We start from the raw sequence: 16,092 nt of genomic DNA, 5'->3' as shown, positions 1-16,092 counted from the left end.
GAAGCATATGCAATAAATTAATATATAAGAAAATTTCAGTGAGGTGAAGGAAGACCTTAGTCTTTTCAGAAGTTCCCTCTTCCAGAAAAAATTTATGATAAGAGATCCACCCCTGGGATTATCCCAGTGAAGTTTTTGAATTTCAGAAATACACAAAGAATCCTGCAAGAGTTAAGCAAGAAAATGTTGACTATAAAGTAGCAAAACACAGGTTGGTCTTTTACTTTTCTTCAGTAGCATTAAGTCTAAAAAAAGATAGTGGAGTACACTTAAAGAATTTTAGGGCAAAGATTTACGAAGCAAAAAACTGTATCTATCCATGTTGTCATTGATGTGTGAAGACAACAGACACGCTTAAAGATGTGCTAGATCTCACCTAAGTATTCTTCATTTTAAAATTATTTAAAGTTTTAAACGTGTCACGGGGATGAAACAGACAGTGCGGGGAATAGAGTCAATAACTATGTAGTATCTTTGTATGGTGTCATATTATAACTAGATTTATCATGGTGATCAGTTTGAAATGAATAGAAATATTGAATCACTATGTTCTGTAATGGAAACTAACATAGTGTTGTAGGTCAATTATACTTCAAAAATCAACCAACCAACCAACTAACTCATAGAAAAAGAGATCAGATTTGTGGTTACCAGAGGCAGGGGGTGAGGCAGGTGGGAACTGGATGAAGTCATTCAAAAGGTACACATTTCCAGTTATAAGATAATAAGTACTGGGGATGTAATGTGCAACATTATAAATATAATTAACACTGCTGTATGTTATATTTGAAAGTTGTTGGGATTTCCCTGGTGGTCCAGTGGCTAAGACTCTGCACTCCCAATGCAGGGGCCCCGGGTTAGATCCCTGGTCAGGGAACTAGATCCCACATGCCGCAACTAGAGTTTGCAAGCCGCAACTTAAAAAAAAGATCCCGCACGCGGCAACGAAGATCCCGAGTGTGGCAAATAAGACCTGGCACAGCCAAATAAATAAATAAATAAATATTTGGGACTTCCCTGGCGGTCCAGTGGTTAAGACTTCGCCTTCCAATGTGGGAGATGCAGTTTCAATCCCTGGTCAGGGAATTAACATCCCACCTGCCTCCTGGCTAAAAAACCAAAACATAAAACAGATGCAATATTGTAACAAATTCAATAAAGACTTTAAAAATGGTCCACATCAAAAAAAAAAAACTCTAAAAAAAAAAGTTGTTAAGAGAGTAAATGCTAAGAGTTCACAAGAAAAAAAATTTTTTTTCTGTGTCTTTAACTTTGTATCTATATGAGATGACATGTGTTCTCTTAACTTATTGTGGTCATCATTTCATGATGTACATAAATCAAATCATTATCTGTAGTTATACGGATAAACATATACAGTGCTGTATGTCAACTTCATGTCAATAGAACTGGAAGAAAAAAATAAACTAATTTAAGGTTTTACTTTAGACCACTCAAAAATGAGTAAAAATTAAGGTGCAAGAAAACAAATTCTCTACAAGGACTGGGAGCAAATATGGAAGTTAAAAATACAGAAGTAAATCTAAATGTTAGTTATAATTTAGTTACAGACCTGAAGATAATATTGTAAAACTTGAAAAAAAGAAGAGAGAAAGATAAAGTTGGGCAGAAAATGTGCCCATTTCTATTTCTCATTTAAAAAGAAAGTTTTCAAAAGTTATAGTTTTATTCTTAAATTTATAGTCATAAAAATGTATATTTAACATTGCTTGTGTTTAAAGGTAACTATTAGTAGACTAACAACAAGAATTCTTTATTCCAAAATCCAAATCACTGCAGAAACAAAAGGAAAAATAGCCTGAAGTTTATATAGAAAATTATAGAAAGCAGACATTGACTAAGTAGAAATTTTTTAAAAAGAAAGAATGAAAACCATTTTCCTATGAGCCCTTCCTACAAAAGAATTATTGAATGAAGAACCACTTAACAAAGAAAAGAATCAAAATAAATAACTCAGGAGGGACTTAAGCACAAAGCTATTCATTGCAGCATTGTTTATAACAGGGAAAGATTGGAGCCAACTAAGATGTCCATTAGTAGGGTATTGGTTAAATAAATTGCTATGCATGCAAAAAGTGAACTACTTGGTAGGTGTTAAAAAGAATGAGACAGCTCTATATTTATTGATACAGAACAATCTTCAAGATATATTGTTAAGATAGGGGAAGAAAAATCATGGTTGAGAAAAGTCTATGTAACAAATGTGGATGATTGCGTACTTACCAAAAGAATACAAGAAACTGAACAGCCGTTGCGTTTTGTGTTAAGGAATAAGTGGCTTATGGATAGAGGTGAGAGGAAGAATTAGTTTTCATTGAATACCACATTGTATCTGTTGGATTTATATGTCAGAGTATGTATTAACTGTTCAAAAATTAATTATGTAAAATTTACAGAATATGGATTGGAACAAGAGATACTTATCCTCTCTTAGTAGTTAAATTCACTGTAATTAAGTGTATGATGCAGAAGTTGCTATATTTGGCTTATGTGCAGGGAGAAGTAGGAAGAAATCAGTTCATGGACACAGGGAAAGAATAAAGTAAACCATCAAGAAGCAGAGATGAGAATCATTTAGGCCTGGAAAGTCTGAGCGAGTATCAATGGTTCATCAGAGCTTCTCAACTCTGGTTTCAGTGTCTCTTGACTCCCAGCTAGACTTTCTGCTCTTGCCTAAATTGGCTCAAGTTGGTTCCTTTGTCCTGCAACAACCCTAATGAAATCCCTAAAACCTTGGCAATACAGTTATAAATACAAATGGAAAAATCCTAAATAAACTATTAGAAAATAGGGTTCAACTATATATTAGAATGAGTGTGTGTGTGTGTGTGTGTGTGTGTGTGTGTTTACCTCCAGGGTTATGCTACAGGGTAACACAATATTAGAAACTTATTTACACAATACATATATCAATCATTAGCTTAAGTAAAACAAAAGATATAAAGTAACCTCAACATACACCAAAAAAGCATTTGATAAAATATGAAACACATTCCTAACAAAGGTTCAGAAACAGATTGGAGGGCTTCCCTGGTGGCACCGTGGTTAAGAATCCAAAAAGGGTTTGAGCCCTGGTCCGGGAAGATCCCACATGCCACGGAGCAATTAAGCCCGTGCTCCACAACTACTGAGCCCGCGCTCTAGAGCCCACAAGCCACAACTACTGAAGCCCACGCGCCTAGAGCCTGTGCTCTGCAACAAGAGAAGCCCGCACACTGCCATGAAGAGCAGCCGCTGCTTGCGCAACTAGAAGAAAGCCCTCGCACAGCAACGAAGACCTAATGCAGCCAAAAAAAGAAAAGAAAAGAAAAGAAAAAACAGATTGGATAGACGATTTCACATGCAACTCAGACATGGTTTTAACTATAGTGAGAACATTTACTCTATTTCAATTCTCTTTGTACTCTGATTACAGTAAGTCCCCTACATACGAACCTTCAAGTTGCAAACTTTCAAAGATGCAAACGTGCATCTGGTTCCAGCAAGGAACCAGAACCTGTGCCATCAAGGTCAGGCGTGAGTGAAATTGCAGCTTGCCCTCCGTCTCCTATTGTTGGCGATCCTTCAGCTCTACCATCTCCCACCTCCTCTCCCTCCTCCAGTCTGTAACTCTTCTTACGTGTTCACCTGATGTCAGCCTCTGTATGTCAGCTGTTGTACTGTACTACTCTACTTTTCAAGGTACTGTACTGTAAGATTAAAAATTTTTTTTAGGGACTTCTCTGGTGGCGCAGTGGGTAAGACTCAGCGCTCCCAATGCAGGGGGCCCGGGTTCGATCCCTGGTCAGGGAAATAGATCCCACGTGCATGCCACAACTAAGAGTTTGCAGGCCACAACTAAGGAGCTCGCCTGCTGCAACCCGGTGCAACCAAATAAATAAATTTTTTTTAAAAGTTTTCTTTGTTCTGTGTTTGTTTGTTTTTTATGTATTATTTGTGTGAAAAGTATAATAAACCTATTACAGTACAGTACTATACAGCTGATTGTGTTTGTTGGCTTCCTAGGCTAACTTTGTTGGACTTATGAACGTGCTCTCAGAATGGAACTCGTTCGTATGTAGGGGACTTACTATACTTCCAGGAGAAAGTTTCAGTTTTGCATGTATCTTTAACACTTGCTAATATCCTTTTTTTTTTTTTTAAATATAAAAGAGTTGGCATTAGGCTCAGAGCCTTAAGCAAGCAACAGTAAGTAAACAGAATATAACATTGTTTTGTGTTTTTTTTAGAAAAAATTTTATGGTTACCTTCCATTTATGGGAAGTGATTCTGTTTTTCCATCTTCTTTTTTTTTGTTTGTTTTTGGTTTTCCATATTCTATAATGATGCAAGGTTTCCTTCTTAATCTTAAATTAATTTACTTTTAAAGTTACATTTTAAAAGTGACACAATTTAAGGAAAATGATAAGTAAATAAAAGCACATTGTAGAAGATATGAAATTAGTATTTGACTGATGTGAATTGGTGAATGGAAAGATACTGTCCTAAAATGATAAAGAATATTTATTTTAATCAAAATTAACATCATGCTTAAAGATGAATGATCTCTGTGGAAAACTGCTGAAGGACAAGGATACCTGTCATCTACCTCTATTGCTGTGGCCAAGACAATGAGATCTGAAATAGATGTGAGATATGATTACTGGTGAGAAAGAAACCCAATCATCATTATTTAGAAATCTATGATATTTTATCAAATCTATGATTTGCTCTTTTTCACATTTTAATCTCTCCAAAATTGAGATACATCTCAGAATTAGTGGTTTGTCACAGTTCATCAATGTCCCCTCCTTTTGGTAGCATGTAAAATAATTATGTATCTTACAATTGGTTATGTCATACACTCACTGAAATTTGGTAGTTATCAATATATATTTAAGAGTTTCAAAACAATTAAGAAAATTTTATAGACCCAATAGCAGTTCAGCAAAATGGCTTGGTAAAAGACACTAAATATATCAAATTCAGTAATGCTCCTTTATATCAATAATCATGAAATAATCAGAAAAAAGTCCTATTCAGGACAGCAACCAACATTTTAGAATACCCAGAAATAATCCCAGTGAGAAATATGTGTTGCTTAGGTGATAAAATCTATAAAGCGTTGTCAAGAAACATTTTTAAAATTTTTGAATAAATAAGTTACTGATTTTTGAACTGGAAGATGGAATATAAAGTATTCTTTCTAAGTTGCTATAAATTTAAAATATTTTCAGTTAAAATAATAATTGAATGGAGTATAGAGTGAGGAGGCACTTGAAAAGTTATTCTAAAACTCATATGTAAGAATAACTGGTTAAAATAGCTTAGGAAATTATTTTAAAAGAAAAGTAGCAAAGGAGGAATAGCTTTTCTGGGCTATTAAAGCACACCACATTAACTATAGTTATTTTCTTATGCTGGTAGACTTAATATATCCACAATGAAATACAATAGTTTGGGAATAAGTATAGTTAGATATTATAATTAATGTTTGATAGTGAGAGTAACATAATAAGGAAAGACAAGTTAATTTAATAGACGATGTTGACAGAATTGTTCAGCGATTTGAAAAAATACGATTCTCACCTTATTCAATATATCAAAATGCATTTCAGTTGGAATTAAAAAAAATATACAGAAAGCAAGCCATGGTGAGGGTGGGGAAAAGAGACAAAAGAAAATAGAAATATATATCAAACTATTGGAAGGTGGGAGGACTTTCTAAATTAAAAATAATAAAAGAAATTCCTTTAAAATATCATGGATTTGACAGAATTTTTTAAAGTATATATTTTAATTGACAAAATACATTCAAAATGTTTAAATAAACAATAAATTGGTAAAATTTTTCAATTCTAAAATAAAAGTTAGTATCCTTAAGACATACATATATATATATGCATACCTACATATATACACATACATACATGTATATTCATACTCATGCTCATAAAAATCAATAAGAAAAATCCTAAGGCCCCATTGATGAATAGGCACAAATCATAAATTAATTCATAGAAAAAGAAAAACAACTAATTAACAACATATGGCAAAGTATTCAACCTTGTAGTAATCAAAGATACGCAAATTAATACAACAATGAGCTAAGATGTTAATAACGACACATCCAGTGCCAGGGAGAGGATGATAAAAAGGGACATAAACATAAATAGCCGGAGTGTAAACTTGCATTGCTATTTGAAAAACAATTTGGCAAAATATATCAAAAGTGTTTAAAATGCTTTGGCCCACTTCTAAGAACCATTTCTTTTTTTGTTTTGTTTTGGCTGCGTTGGGTCTTCGTTGCTGCGGGCGGGCTTTCTCTAGTTGCAGCGAGCAGGAGCTACTCTTCATTGCGGTGCCGCGGGCTTCTCATTGCAGTGGCTTCTCTTGTTGCAGAGCATGGGCTCTAGGGGCGCGGGCTTCAGTAGTTGTGGCACGCAGGCTCATTAGCTGTGGCTCATGGGCTCTAGAGCGCAGGCTCAGTAGTTGTGGTGCACTGGCTTAGTTGCTCCGCGGCATGTGGGATATTCCCAGACCAGGGGTCGAACCCATATCCCAGGCAATGGCAGGCGGATTCTTAACCACTGTGCCACCAGGGAAGTCCCTGAGAAGCATTTCTAAGGAAATAATTCTCAATTAAGAAAAAACTTTATAATATAAAATTTAAAAAAATTTTAAAGGGAAAAAAATCCAAAAAACGTTTATCAACTATACTCCAATATGAAATAAAAAATTTTTAAAAAGGGAAAAAAATCAAAAAAAAGGAAGAAAAGAAAAAACTTTATGCACAAGGATGTTTATAGTAGCACTATTTATAGTAATGCTTAAATAAACTACGGTAAATTTCTGGAATGGAATATTATGCAGGTATTAAAAGTTATGCTTAAGGTAATTATGCTTATACAAACCATTATGTAAGCTGAAAAAAAAAAACAGTATATAAGGATTGCACATACAGCATACAAAACAAACAAACCTTTGCAGGGGACAAATAATGATTAAAAGAAAACCTCCAAAATTGTCAATAGTTATTGTAATTGAGTGGTGGGAATATGGGTGAATTTTGTTCTCTTACTTTTCCATATTTCCCAAAATCTTAAAAATAAGCATGTACTATTTTTATAATGAAAGAAAAACATGATTATTGCTTTAAAAGTCCTAGCCTATGCCTTAGGGAATGCATGAAGCAGCAATGACAAGAACACATAAACAAGAGCATATGTATAAATTCAACTAGCAGAGCACTAACACTGTCTGCAAATAAAAAGGAGTAAGGTTTATAAAGGGTTTTGGTTATTAAGAAAGAATATATAGAGTGTATATGGGTGATATTTATATGCTGATGGGTGAACGTGAGGAATCAGTGCCTCTCTTCAAGTTACAGGGATTTTAGGGAAGATGTTATATTTCAGGAGGTCTTTGAAAGATGAAAGGGAGGGGGAAATGGTGAAATGTCAGAAACACATTTTTCTGTTTCCACGTGTTTGGCATAGAAGTCTTTTTTTTTTTTTTTTTAAACGTCTTTATTGGAGTGTAATTGCGTTACAGTGCTGTGTTAGTTTCTGCTGTATAACAAAGTGAATCAGCTATATGTATACATATATCCCCATATCCCGGCATGGAAGTCTTAAAGTTGAGACTGAGATGAGTGATAAAAGTCGTTATGAAAAAAAAAAAAAAGGAATTAGATATTGAGCGAGAGTCCGTTACTGCCAAAAAAGGCAATTCACCAATGTAACAGCCCTAAAGAGGAAGATGTAAGTACCTAAAAAGCAATGGGCTAGAAAACACACAATTGGGACTCAGTGGGGGGCTGCTGGGTGGGAGGGGGAAATTTGGACAGGAGGCTCTTGCAAAAACTGAAAAAGAGTATATCACCAACTATGTATATCGTTTATTATCTCCTTGATCTGGGCTTTCCTCTCTTACTATGGTCATGCATGCACCATCTCAGGGGTTCCACAAACCTAACAGTCTCCACCCTTGGAATGAATTGTAACATCAGACATTTACATGCTTGGGCTTGTGAGTGTGGGAACAGAAGGGTCCCCAAGATGGCAATAACATAGAGCAGGGAAGTAACTGTTTTACAGAAATCTGTTTCCTTCTATTTTTCCATTCTGTTTCTAGGGTCAATGCAAGTATTTTTGCAGTTGAATGGAATAGCAGCTTCTAAGAAATAAAAAACAGATGTTAGAGGAAGGCATTCCAGGGTGAGTCAGGAGAAGTCCTTAAGGGCACCCTGTGCTCACGGCTGGTCCTACACTTTTCCTTGCGGTAATCTTGATAGATGCCACATCCCCAACTGCCTAGGCACCACCTAGGCTGTAGTAGATGTAAACATGTCAAACTACATTGACTCCCAAGCCTGAATATCCTGTGGAAAGAAAAAAAAAAGCTTGGCTCATCTCAAGAGCACTCCTAGGTAATGGAACATATTCTTCCTGATTCACTTCACAAATCTAGAAAAATATGTACATATAAACTACTTTGAGGGTAAATATTCATCATATAAAACCAACCTCTTAAAACAGAACTGAACCTAAATTTTCACAACTTTTTGTTTACTAAAGTTGTTCAGAATCAAGTGAAGTTGTTCCACACTAAAATAAATAAATAAATAATGCCTTTTTGGAAAGTTATATGAAACATAGTAAGTATCATACTTTCTTGGAAATGTTAACTACAGTTTCTGTAGGAACTTAGCCACATAACCTTCTTAACACATTTGTGGTATGCATTTTTTTAAAAATTTCTTTAACATCCTTATTGGAGTATAATTGCTTTACAATGGTGTGTTAGTTTCTGCTTTATAACAAAGGGAATCAGCTATACATATACATATATCCTCATATCTCCTCCCTCTTGTGTCTCCCCCCCACCCTCCCTATCCCACCCCTCTAAGTGGTCACAAAGCACCGAACTGATCTCCCTGTGCTATGCGGCTGCTTTCCACTAACTATTTATTTTACATTTGGTAGTGTATATATGTTGTGGTATGCATTTTTGAGATTACATGCAATTTATGGCACCAAATTACAATTGATATGTAACTTACAGTGTGTACCTGAATTTTTGGTACATTTTTAAGACAACAGATGTGACTATGCATTGAGAAAATATAAAAATATACGTGAAAATGTGTTTATATGGGAATATGGTAACTTTATAATATTTTTTAAAATCTGGAAGCATTCTTTAGTTTGATCAAAAAGCTTTTACATTTCTTTTGTACAAAGGTTTGTTGAAGTAAAGACAATAAACACGAGTTAATTTGTCATTCCTTTACAACACTTCATTGTGGACCACTTCCTTGTACAGTGGTGATATAAAACAAGTATAAAAGGTACTCTCAATAGATGTCTATATACACATTTAACTATGAATATTTTTTTTCCCTGAAATCCAACCATTTTGGTTATTTAATGTTGAGAAACTACCCCAAAATTTAGAAGCTCAAAGTAACAACCATTTTATTATGTGTTCATGATTCTGATGTGTGGGCAGTGCTTGGAGGGATTAGCTTGTCTCTGTTCCCTGTGGTGTCATTTGGGGCGTTTCAAATGGCTGGGGACTGCTGGAATGGCTTGATGTGGGTCATAAGTCTGTAGTCTCTGTTCTCAAGGTTTGCTGGATTCCTCAGTCATCCTGCATCTGATTTCTTCCTGTGGTTAGTTAGCTTGGGTTTCCTCACACCATGGTGATCTCAGTTTAGTTGGGCTTCCCAGAGCACTAAATGATTAGTTGCCAGGCAAACTCACAAAGTTTAGGCTTGTTACTGGCACAGTGCCATTTTTGCTGCATTTTATTGGTTAAAGCAGGTCATAAGGCCCCAGACCAGATTCAGTGTGGGAGGGTACCTCCAGGAGGGCATGAATACTGGAAGACAGGGTTCTTTGGGGACCATCCTTCGAGGCTAGCTACTACATCAATGTTTATGAAAGAAATTCCATAAACATTAAACAGAATCAATTTCCTACAAAATAACCGAAAGCAAAGGCATGCTCAGCTTAATTGTCTTTCACTATACACAAGTCTACACCCAAATCTTTCTACTTTTTCCATGATGTCTCCCAAATATGCCTCATTCAAATTCTTTCAGCACCGCAGTCTCTTCATTAGGTCCTAGCATGAATCTCATATAAATTAAACACTTCCAGATGTTTGAACTCCAAAAACCAGAAAAATTAACATATAACTAATTTAATCTATATATTTGCTTAAATTGCCAACTTTGTAATTTTAAATTTCCAAGTGAAAAACATTAAAAAAACTGTACCATTTACTATTACTCTTGCTTCTTAAAGGAAAATACATTTAGTTTTTTAAAAAAGTAGTCAAGAGAATTTCAGATTGAAAGACAGTCTTAAAGTAGAATAGCTTCCTTTACGAACAACTCCACCAAGGACAGCCACTGGTTCTTGGACCCAGTGTTTGGGAACCTCTAGTCAAGCCACTGTTATTGAACACTACCAAGATCCTTTTTATTCACACCTTTCTAAAATCATTTCACATCTTTCCCTAGGGACTGTAATCATATTGCTCACATTGTAAATTTTATAATTTCCTTTTTTATATGGAATCATTTAAATCTGTGTGACGTAAATAATACAGTTGTGAAATAATACTACTTGTTATTGTATTAGGATTGGATATTGTTAGCACATTCAGCAGTTAAGAGTGGGGATTCTGGAGTCAGACAGCCTCTGTTCCAACGTGGGTCTGTCATGACCTTGAGCAACTAACGTATCTTTCTGCACCTCAGTTTCCCCATCTACAATGTAGGTTTAACTATAGCAGAGTACTTTTGAAGTTTTAATGAGATATTATATATGGAATAGTGCCTAACACATGGTAAGCACTCAGTATGTGTAATTAATGTTATATTCTTACTATATTTATACATGGTATCAGTAGTTTGCAATTGTACTTAGGATTCTAATATATACTTTAAGGGTGATCTCAAATATCCACAATGCTTTTAAAGAGACTAGTAACAATTAGACAATAGAATTTTAAAGTTGGAAAGGAACTTTAATGTCATATGATTCTACTCTATTACAGGTGAGGACTTTTAAAAAACAAAAACATAGAGTCCAGCTATCTTATGGTAAAAGATAGTGGGGGGTTACAATCATCAGATTAGCCTTGTAGATCAGTAAAATATATAGGCCACACCTATACTTCTAGTAGCTTTGCCAGATGGGCTTTCAGTCCCACTTACATTTATAAGTGTCACTCAATTATTGTCTTAGCTACCTGCATTTTTTTAAGCGTCCAAGTGGAAAGCAGCATAATGCTCACAGTTCTCTGAGAAACAACAAAATTCCTAAGACTACCTAAAAATGGTAATAAAAAAGGACAAGCATGGTTTAGGAAATTTATTTTAGGGCAACTGCCAGATTTATTTTAAGCCCTATGCTTAAAAATAAATTTAATTCACATGACTGGCTTAAAATACTGGAGCCAGGAAAAGTCACTGCAAAAGCATTTAATGAAATACCTGAATTTTGTCTAGTTGTCGTCTTTGATACGATTTTTGTGAAGACTTACTTCCTATCTTGATTTATACAGTGGATTTTACATCTAAATATTTCTTGTATCTAACACAATGAAAACAGAATGCACATTTTTCAAACAATAGAACATTTTCCTAACCTCTGACTCACAACAGAAAGTTGGTGGACTGTTCAGATGCTGTACAGTGGTTTTTATATAAAGACAATTGGTTCATCTGTAGCATTCTCCAGTGTGGGGTAAAACATCCACATTTTCTATTTTTAGCAATCCTTTATTTGACCTATGAGCAAAACTGAAGATTGATTAGAAATGAATTAAGGTAGATGTCCTGCTGAAAGCAGTGACGAACATTACTTTCTCAGCAGATTGGATAACACGTCTCACCCTCTCTCACACTACAGTCAATGAAGCAATTGAATTAGGAGGAAATGGCCATTACTTTCATGTTCTACTTTAGTCTGGTAAAATCACTATTCTAAGTTTCACTGAATGTTTTGAAATCGAAATGGCAGGATTACACATCAAGAAGAGTATAGTGGGAGTGTTAATCGTGTGAGAGAACTAGTACGAATAACTTAAAAAATATTGATTTCTTTCCTGAGATTATTTTCTTTTTTTTTTTTAAACTAAATTGAGCTTGACTTCTATTGACCATATATTCCGGAGTCAATAGTTTAAAGCTCCCCTGACACACACGCTCGCTTTAGGAGAGTCATGTACTGCACTGCTTCGTAATTTTCCCATGGAAGCAAAGACGGGTTAAACGACGTGGGGTTCACGGAGGGCCGACGATGAAGCACTACTGAAGACCAGACTCCGCTGGTGCTAAAACGCTGGTCCCTGCCGGCGAAAAGGCATCTTGCCTTAAAAAAACAAAACAAAACAAAACAAAACAAAACTATCTCCAAAATAACAATAACAAGCACCCTTTCTCGCTAGAATTCTCCTGATGGCTGCAGCCCAGAGGAAGCAGAGCTGGGGCAGCGGCCAGGACGCCACCGGAGGCAGCGAGAGGTCCTCCTTCGCGCGGACACCCACAGCCGCTTCCCGAGCCGGCTTAGCTGCTCAACGCCTGCTGGAGCGAGGGCGGTGCCGCCCGCCGCGCCCTGTCAGCTCCTCCCCGCTGCCAGCCTTCCCAGCCAGCCTGCGAGGCCCCGGGGACTCCCAGCCTTCCGCCCCGCCCGGCCCAGCCCGGCCCTGCGGAGGCGTCCGAGTGCGCGCGCGCGCGGCGCGGGCCCGGTTCCCCTTCCGAACATCCGCGCCTCGCATGCGCAGTCGGCGCCGGCGGTCTCCGTTTGTTTGAACAGGAAGGCGGACATATTAGTCCCTCACTGCCCCCCTCGCCCCACCCCCCAAGCACTCGCCGCGCGACTCGCCCTTTCGCCAGCCCGGGCCACAGCGCCTCCCAGAAGCTCCCCCAGCCGCAGCCGCCGGGACCGGACTCTCGTCTCCCTCACCGCCCCCTCTCCAGCCCGTCCTCTCCCAAGTCTCCATCGGGCACCGACCTCGCCCTGCCCCGCCGGACACCGCAGCAGCAGCCCCGGCAGCGCCGGGACAAAATGGGAGACTGAGGCTATCCCGCGGGGACCAGTTCTTGGCCGAGGCGGATCGGTGCGTCGGGCCGGGCCAAGTGGATCCGGGGATGCAGGGCTAGACCGGCTCCAGCGCCTCAGAGCGGAGCGGGCCCGGCCCGGGGCCCGAGCGGCGGCGGCGGCAGCGGCAGCTGGCACAGCTCCGCGCCCGCCCTTCGCTTTCGCCTTTCCTCTTCTCCCTCCCCTGCTGCCCGGAGGAGTCTCCACCCTGCTTCTCTTTCTCTCCCCCCTCCTGCCCATCTCGGGACCGGGAGCCCTCCATGGCGAAGGCGGCCGGGGCCCGCTAGGCTGAAGCACTTCGCCGGAGCGACGAGGCTGGTGGCGACGGCGCTGTCGGCTGTCGTGAGGGGCTGCCGGGTGGGATGCGACTTTGGGCGTCCGAGCGGCTGTGGGTCGCCGTCGCCCCCGGCCCGGGGTCTGGAGAGCGGAGATCCCCTCAGTGAGGGGGAGGAGGGGGAACCGGGCGCACCTGGTGACCCTGGGGTTCCGGCTCCTCCGCCCCGCGGCCGCGAACCCACCGCCGGAGGAAGTTGGTTGAAATTGCTTTCCGCTCCTGGTGCTGGTACGAGGGTATTGTCACAGTAGCAGCAACATGTCGACTGGGGACAGTTTTGAGACTCGGTTTGAAAAAATCGACAACCTGCTGCGGGATCCCAAATCGGAAGTGAATTCAGATTGTTTGCTGGTGAGTAGCACTGTTCTCTTTTGCTTGTCGAAGGTTCTGTATTTATTTCCTTCCTCTTGCTTTCAGTCTGGTTATCTGCAAAAGAAAGTTTCAGGTGTGCATCATCTTGGAAAACACCAAAATCTGGTGTTTTTCCTGAAGAGTCTTGGAGTACCATTGAAAAAGCTCATGCCGTAGCCCTATTTATCATTGGACTGGCTCTGCACTCTCTGAACTTTTAGCTCTGACTCAGTTCATCGTTACACAAAAGATACTTATAAACCTCTATTGCAGGCGATCATATAAAAAGTTACCACGTCAAAGTTATTACTACGTAGTTTGTTGAATGGCGATCTTAGTAATATTAATCCTTCCTATCGGTTTGACAGTAAGGTTGGAAAAGACTGCTTTCCATTTACAGCTATTTAGCTCCTTAAGGGTTTAATTTTTAGACTTGTGACAATGTAGAATCGATATTGAGGAAGTGATTTTTGAGCCAAAATGTCATAGGTGATTTGAGTCTGAGGAACTTTTTGCTGGACTATTAAAGTGTAAAAATCCAAGATAACTGATGGTAGGTCATCACGATATTAACATCTTTTACAATATTGTTGATTACAAAAGTACTGCACAGATATTTTGTCATAATTGCCTTTTTTGGTGGTGTTGTGCTTAACATTATAACTTTTGAAACATTCTGAAGAAGTTTTTATGATATGAAAGGCTGAAACACTATTTTAAAAATTCTTCAGTGGTTGATAGCATCAATAATTACCTGTAGATAACTGGAGTTCTTAAGTTTTTTCAATTTCGTCTAATACTAATAGTTGCAAACTATTTGTAAGCAAGTTTTTCCTTTACTGAACAACCAAAAGTTATGTAGTAATCCTATTTTGGCCCAGACACAACCACATTATCTTAAAAGTTTCAAGGAATATGTGTATGGATAGTAATTTACAAACTTCTCAGAGAATTAATGTTAGATGTCCACAGTATTTGGGATTAAAATTAAGTGAATTAAATAATGCCATTCAGAGAAATAATACCATTTTAAAATCTCATCTTGAATCAGGAAAATGATGTAGATCATTTAAAAGTAACGTACGTTTCAGTTACTCTAAATACCTGTGTATATTTTTTTTAACACATATGGGTCTACAAGAAAGTTTCTCCCCAAAGCTTTCTAAATTACTCTAAGCATCCTTGACTGTGAAATAAGAGTTGTGGGTTGTATGTTTGAAATGTCTCACCCACGTTATGGATGCTCTTCATATAGAGAAACAAAAAAGAGGGTTGATGCTTAATATAATTGAAAACATTTTATTGAATAAGAGAAGGGATTAGAACTTATCTTTCTAGGAAGGATTTCTATAACTTTTAAGAAGTCTAATTCTTCTTTTAATATTTATCCAATTTTTGTATATCTTTGATTTTACTTTGCTTTTTGATCTCCTTATTCCATGAAGCAGTGTTACAGGGAGGGTTTAGTAGGAGTTTTTTTGGTTTGTTTTAGTTGTCTTCTAGCCTCTTGCCGTGGCTTCATTTGGTGGGAACCTCACAAATTTATTGAAATGTGGAGGATATAAGGAAATGTAAGTCATGAATTCTCTCCTTGAAAGTCCAATCTATTTAGAAAAACAAGTCCTAATCTCACACACATACACAAAAATAAAGCAAAACACTTCACGGATTGAGAAAATATGTGATAAATTTCAAATGACTGGTATAGGTAATAAACACTCTTGGATATTGAAAGGAAGAACTCTCTGTGAGTTGAGAGAGCCACAGTATGCTGTATGCTGGATGGATAGGATTTAGATAGAGGGTAGTCAAAGGGGGAGTGGAAGATAACATGAATAGAGGGTGGAAACATGACGGGCTAGCACATGCTAGGGGAACAGAAGATAAAGTTGGAAGGATAGATTGGCGTTAGAGTGTGGAGGATTTGATTGCTAGGCTAAGGAGTTTAGATTTTCTTCAGTATTTTGTGGCTATTAAATATTTATAAACAGGACTGTGCTAGGGTGAATGAAGATGAATGTGGTAGTTGTGTGCAGGATGGGTTGTGTGGAAAGAGACTGGAGATGGGGTGAGATTTGAAGTTTTAAAAAAAATTATTGTAATAGTCCAAAAATGATTGAAGCTCAAAATTGGGGCATTAGAATGGGGAAGGAGAATTGATGGAATTTGATTGGCAGGGTTGGGGAGAAGGGGCAACCAAAAAGAATAGTTAGATGACTAAAAATTTTAAGCCTGGGTTATAGGGAGACTGGTGAAAACAAGTCAGGTTTGGAAATCGCTTGGGAAGAA

General features: G+C 38.0%; 1 protein-coding gene across 1 annotated transcript in view; it reads left to right on the top strand.

Annotated features, from left to right (window-relative positions):
• The first annotated feature begins 12,864 nt into the window (after nucleotides 1-12,864).
• ROCK1 (Rho associated coiled-coil containing protein kinase 1) overlaps nucleotides 12,865-16,092 on the top strand; it is a 150,526-nt gene continuing 147,298 nt past the window's right edge. Inside the window, exon 1 of the mRNA XM_036823051.1 lies at nucleotides 12,865-13,803. Coding sequence (XP_036678946.1) covers nucleotides 13,711-13,803 — 93 coding nt within the window. The 5' untranslated portion in view covers nucleotides 12,865-13,710. The remainder of the gene's footprint in view (nucleotides 13,804-16,092) is intronic.

The sequence above is a fragment of the Balaenoptera musculus genome, chromosome 14, assembly GCF_009873245.2.
Source record: "Balaenoptera musculus isolate JJ_BM4_2016_0621 chromosome 14, mBalMus1.pri.v3, whole genome shotgun sequence".
NCBI lineage: Eukaryota > Metazoa > Chordata > Mammalia > Artiodactyla > Balaenopteridae > Balaenoptera > Balaenoptera musculus.
This window is presented reverse-complemented; position numbering and strand designations above follow the sequence as displayed.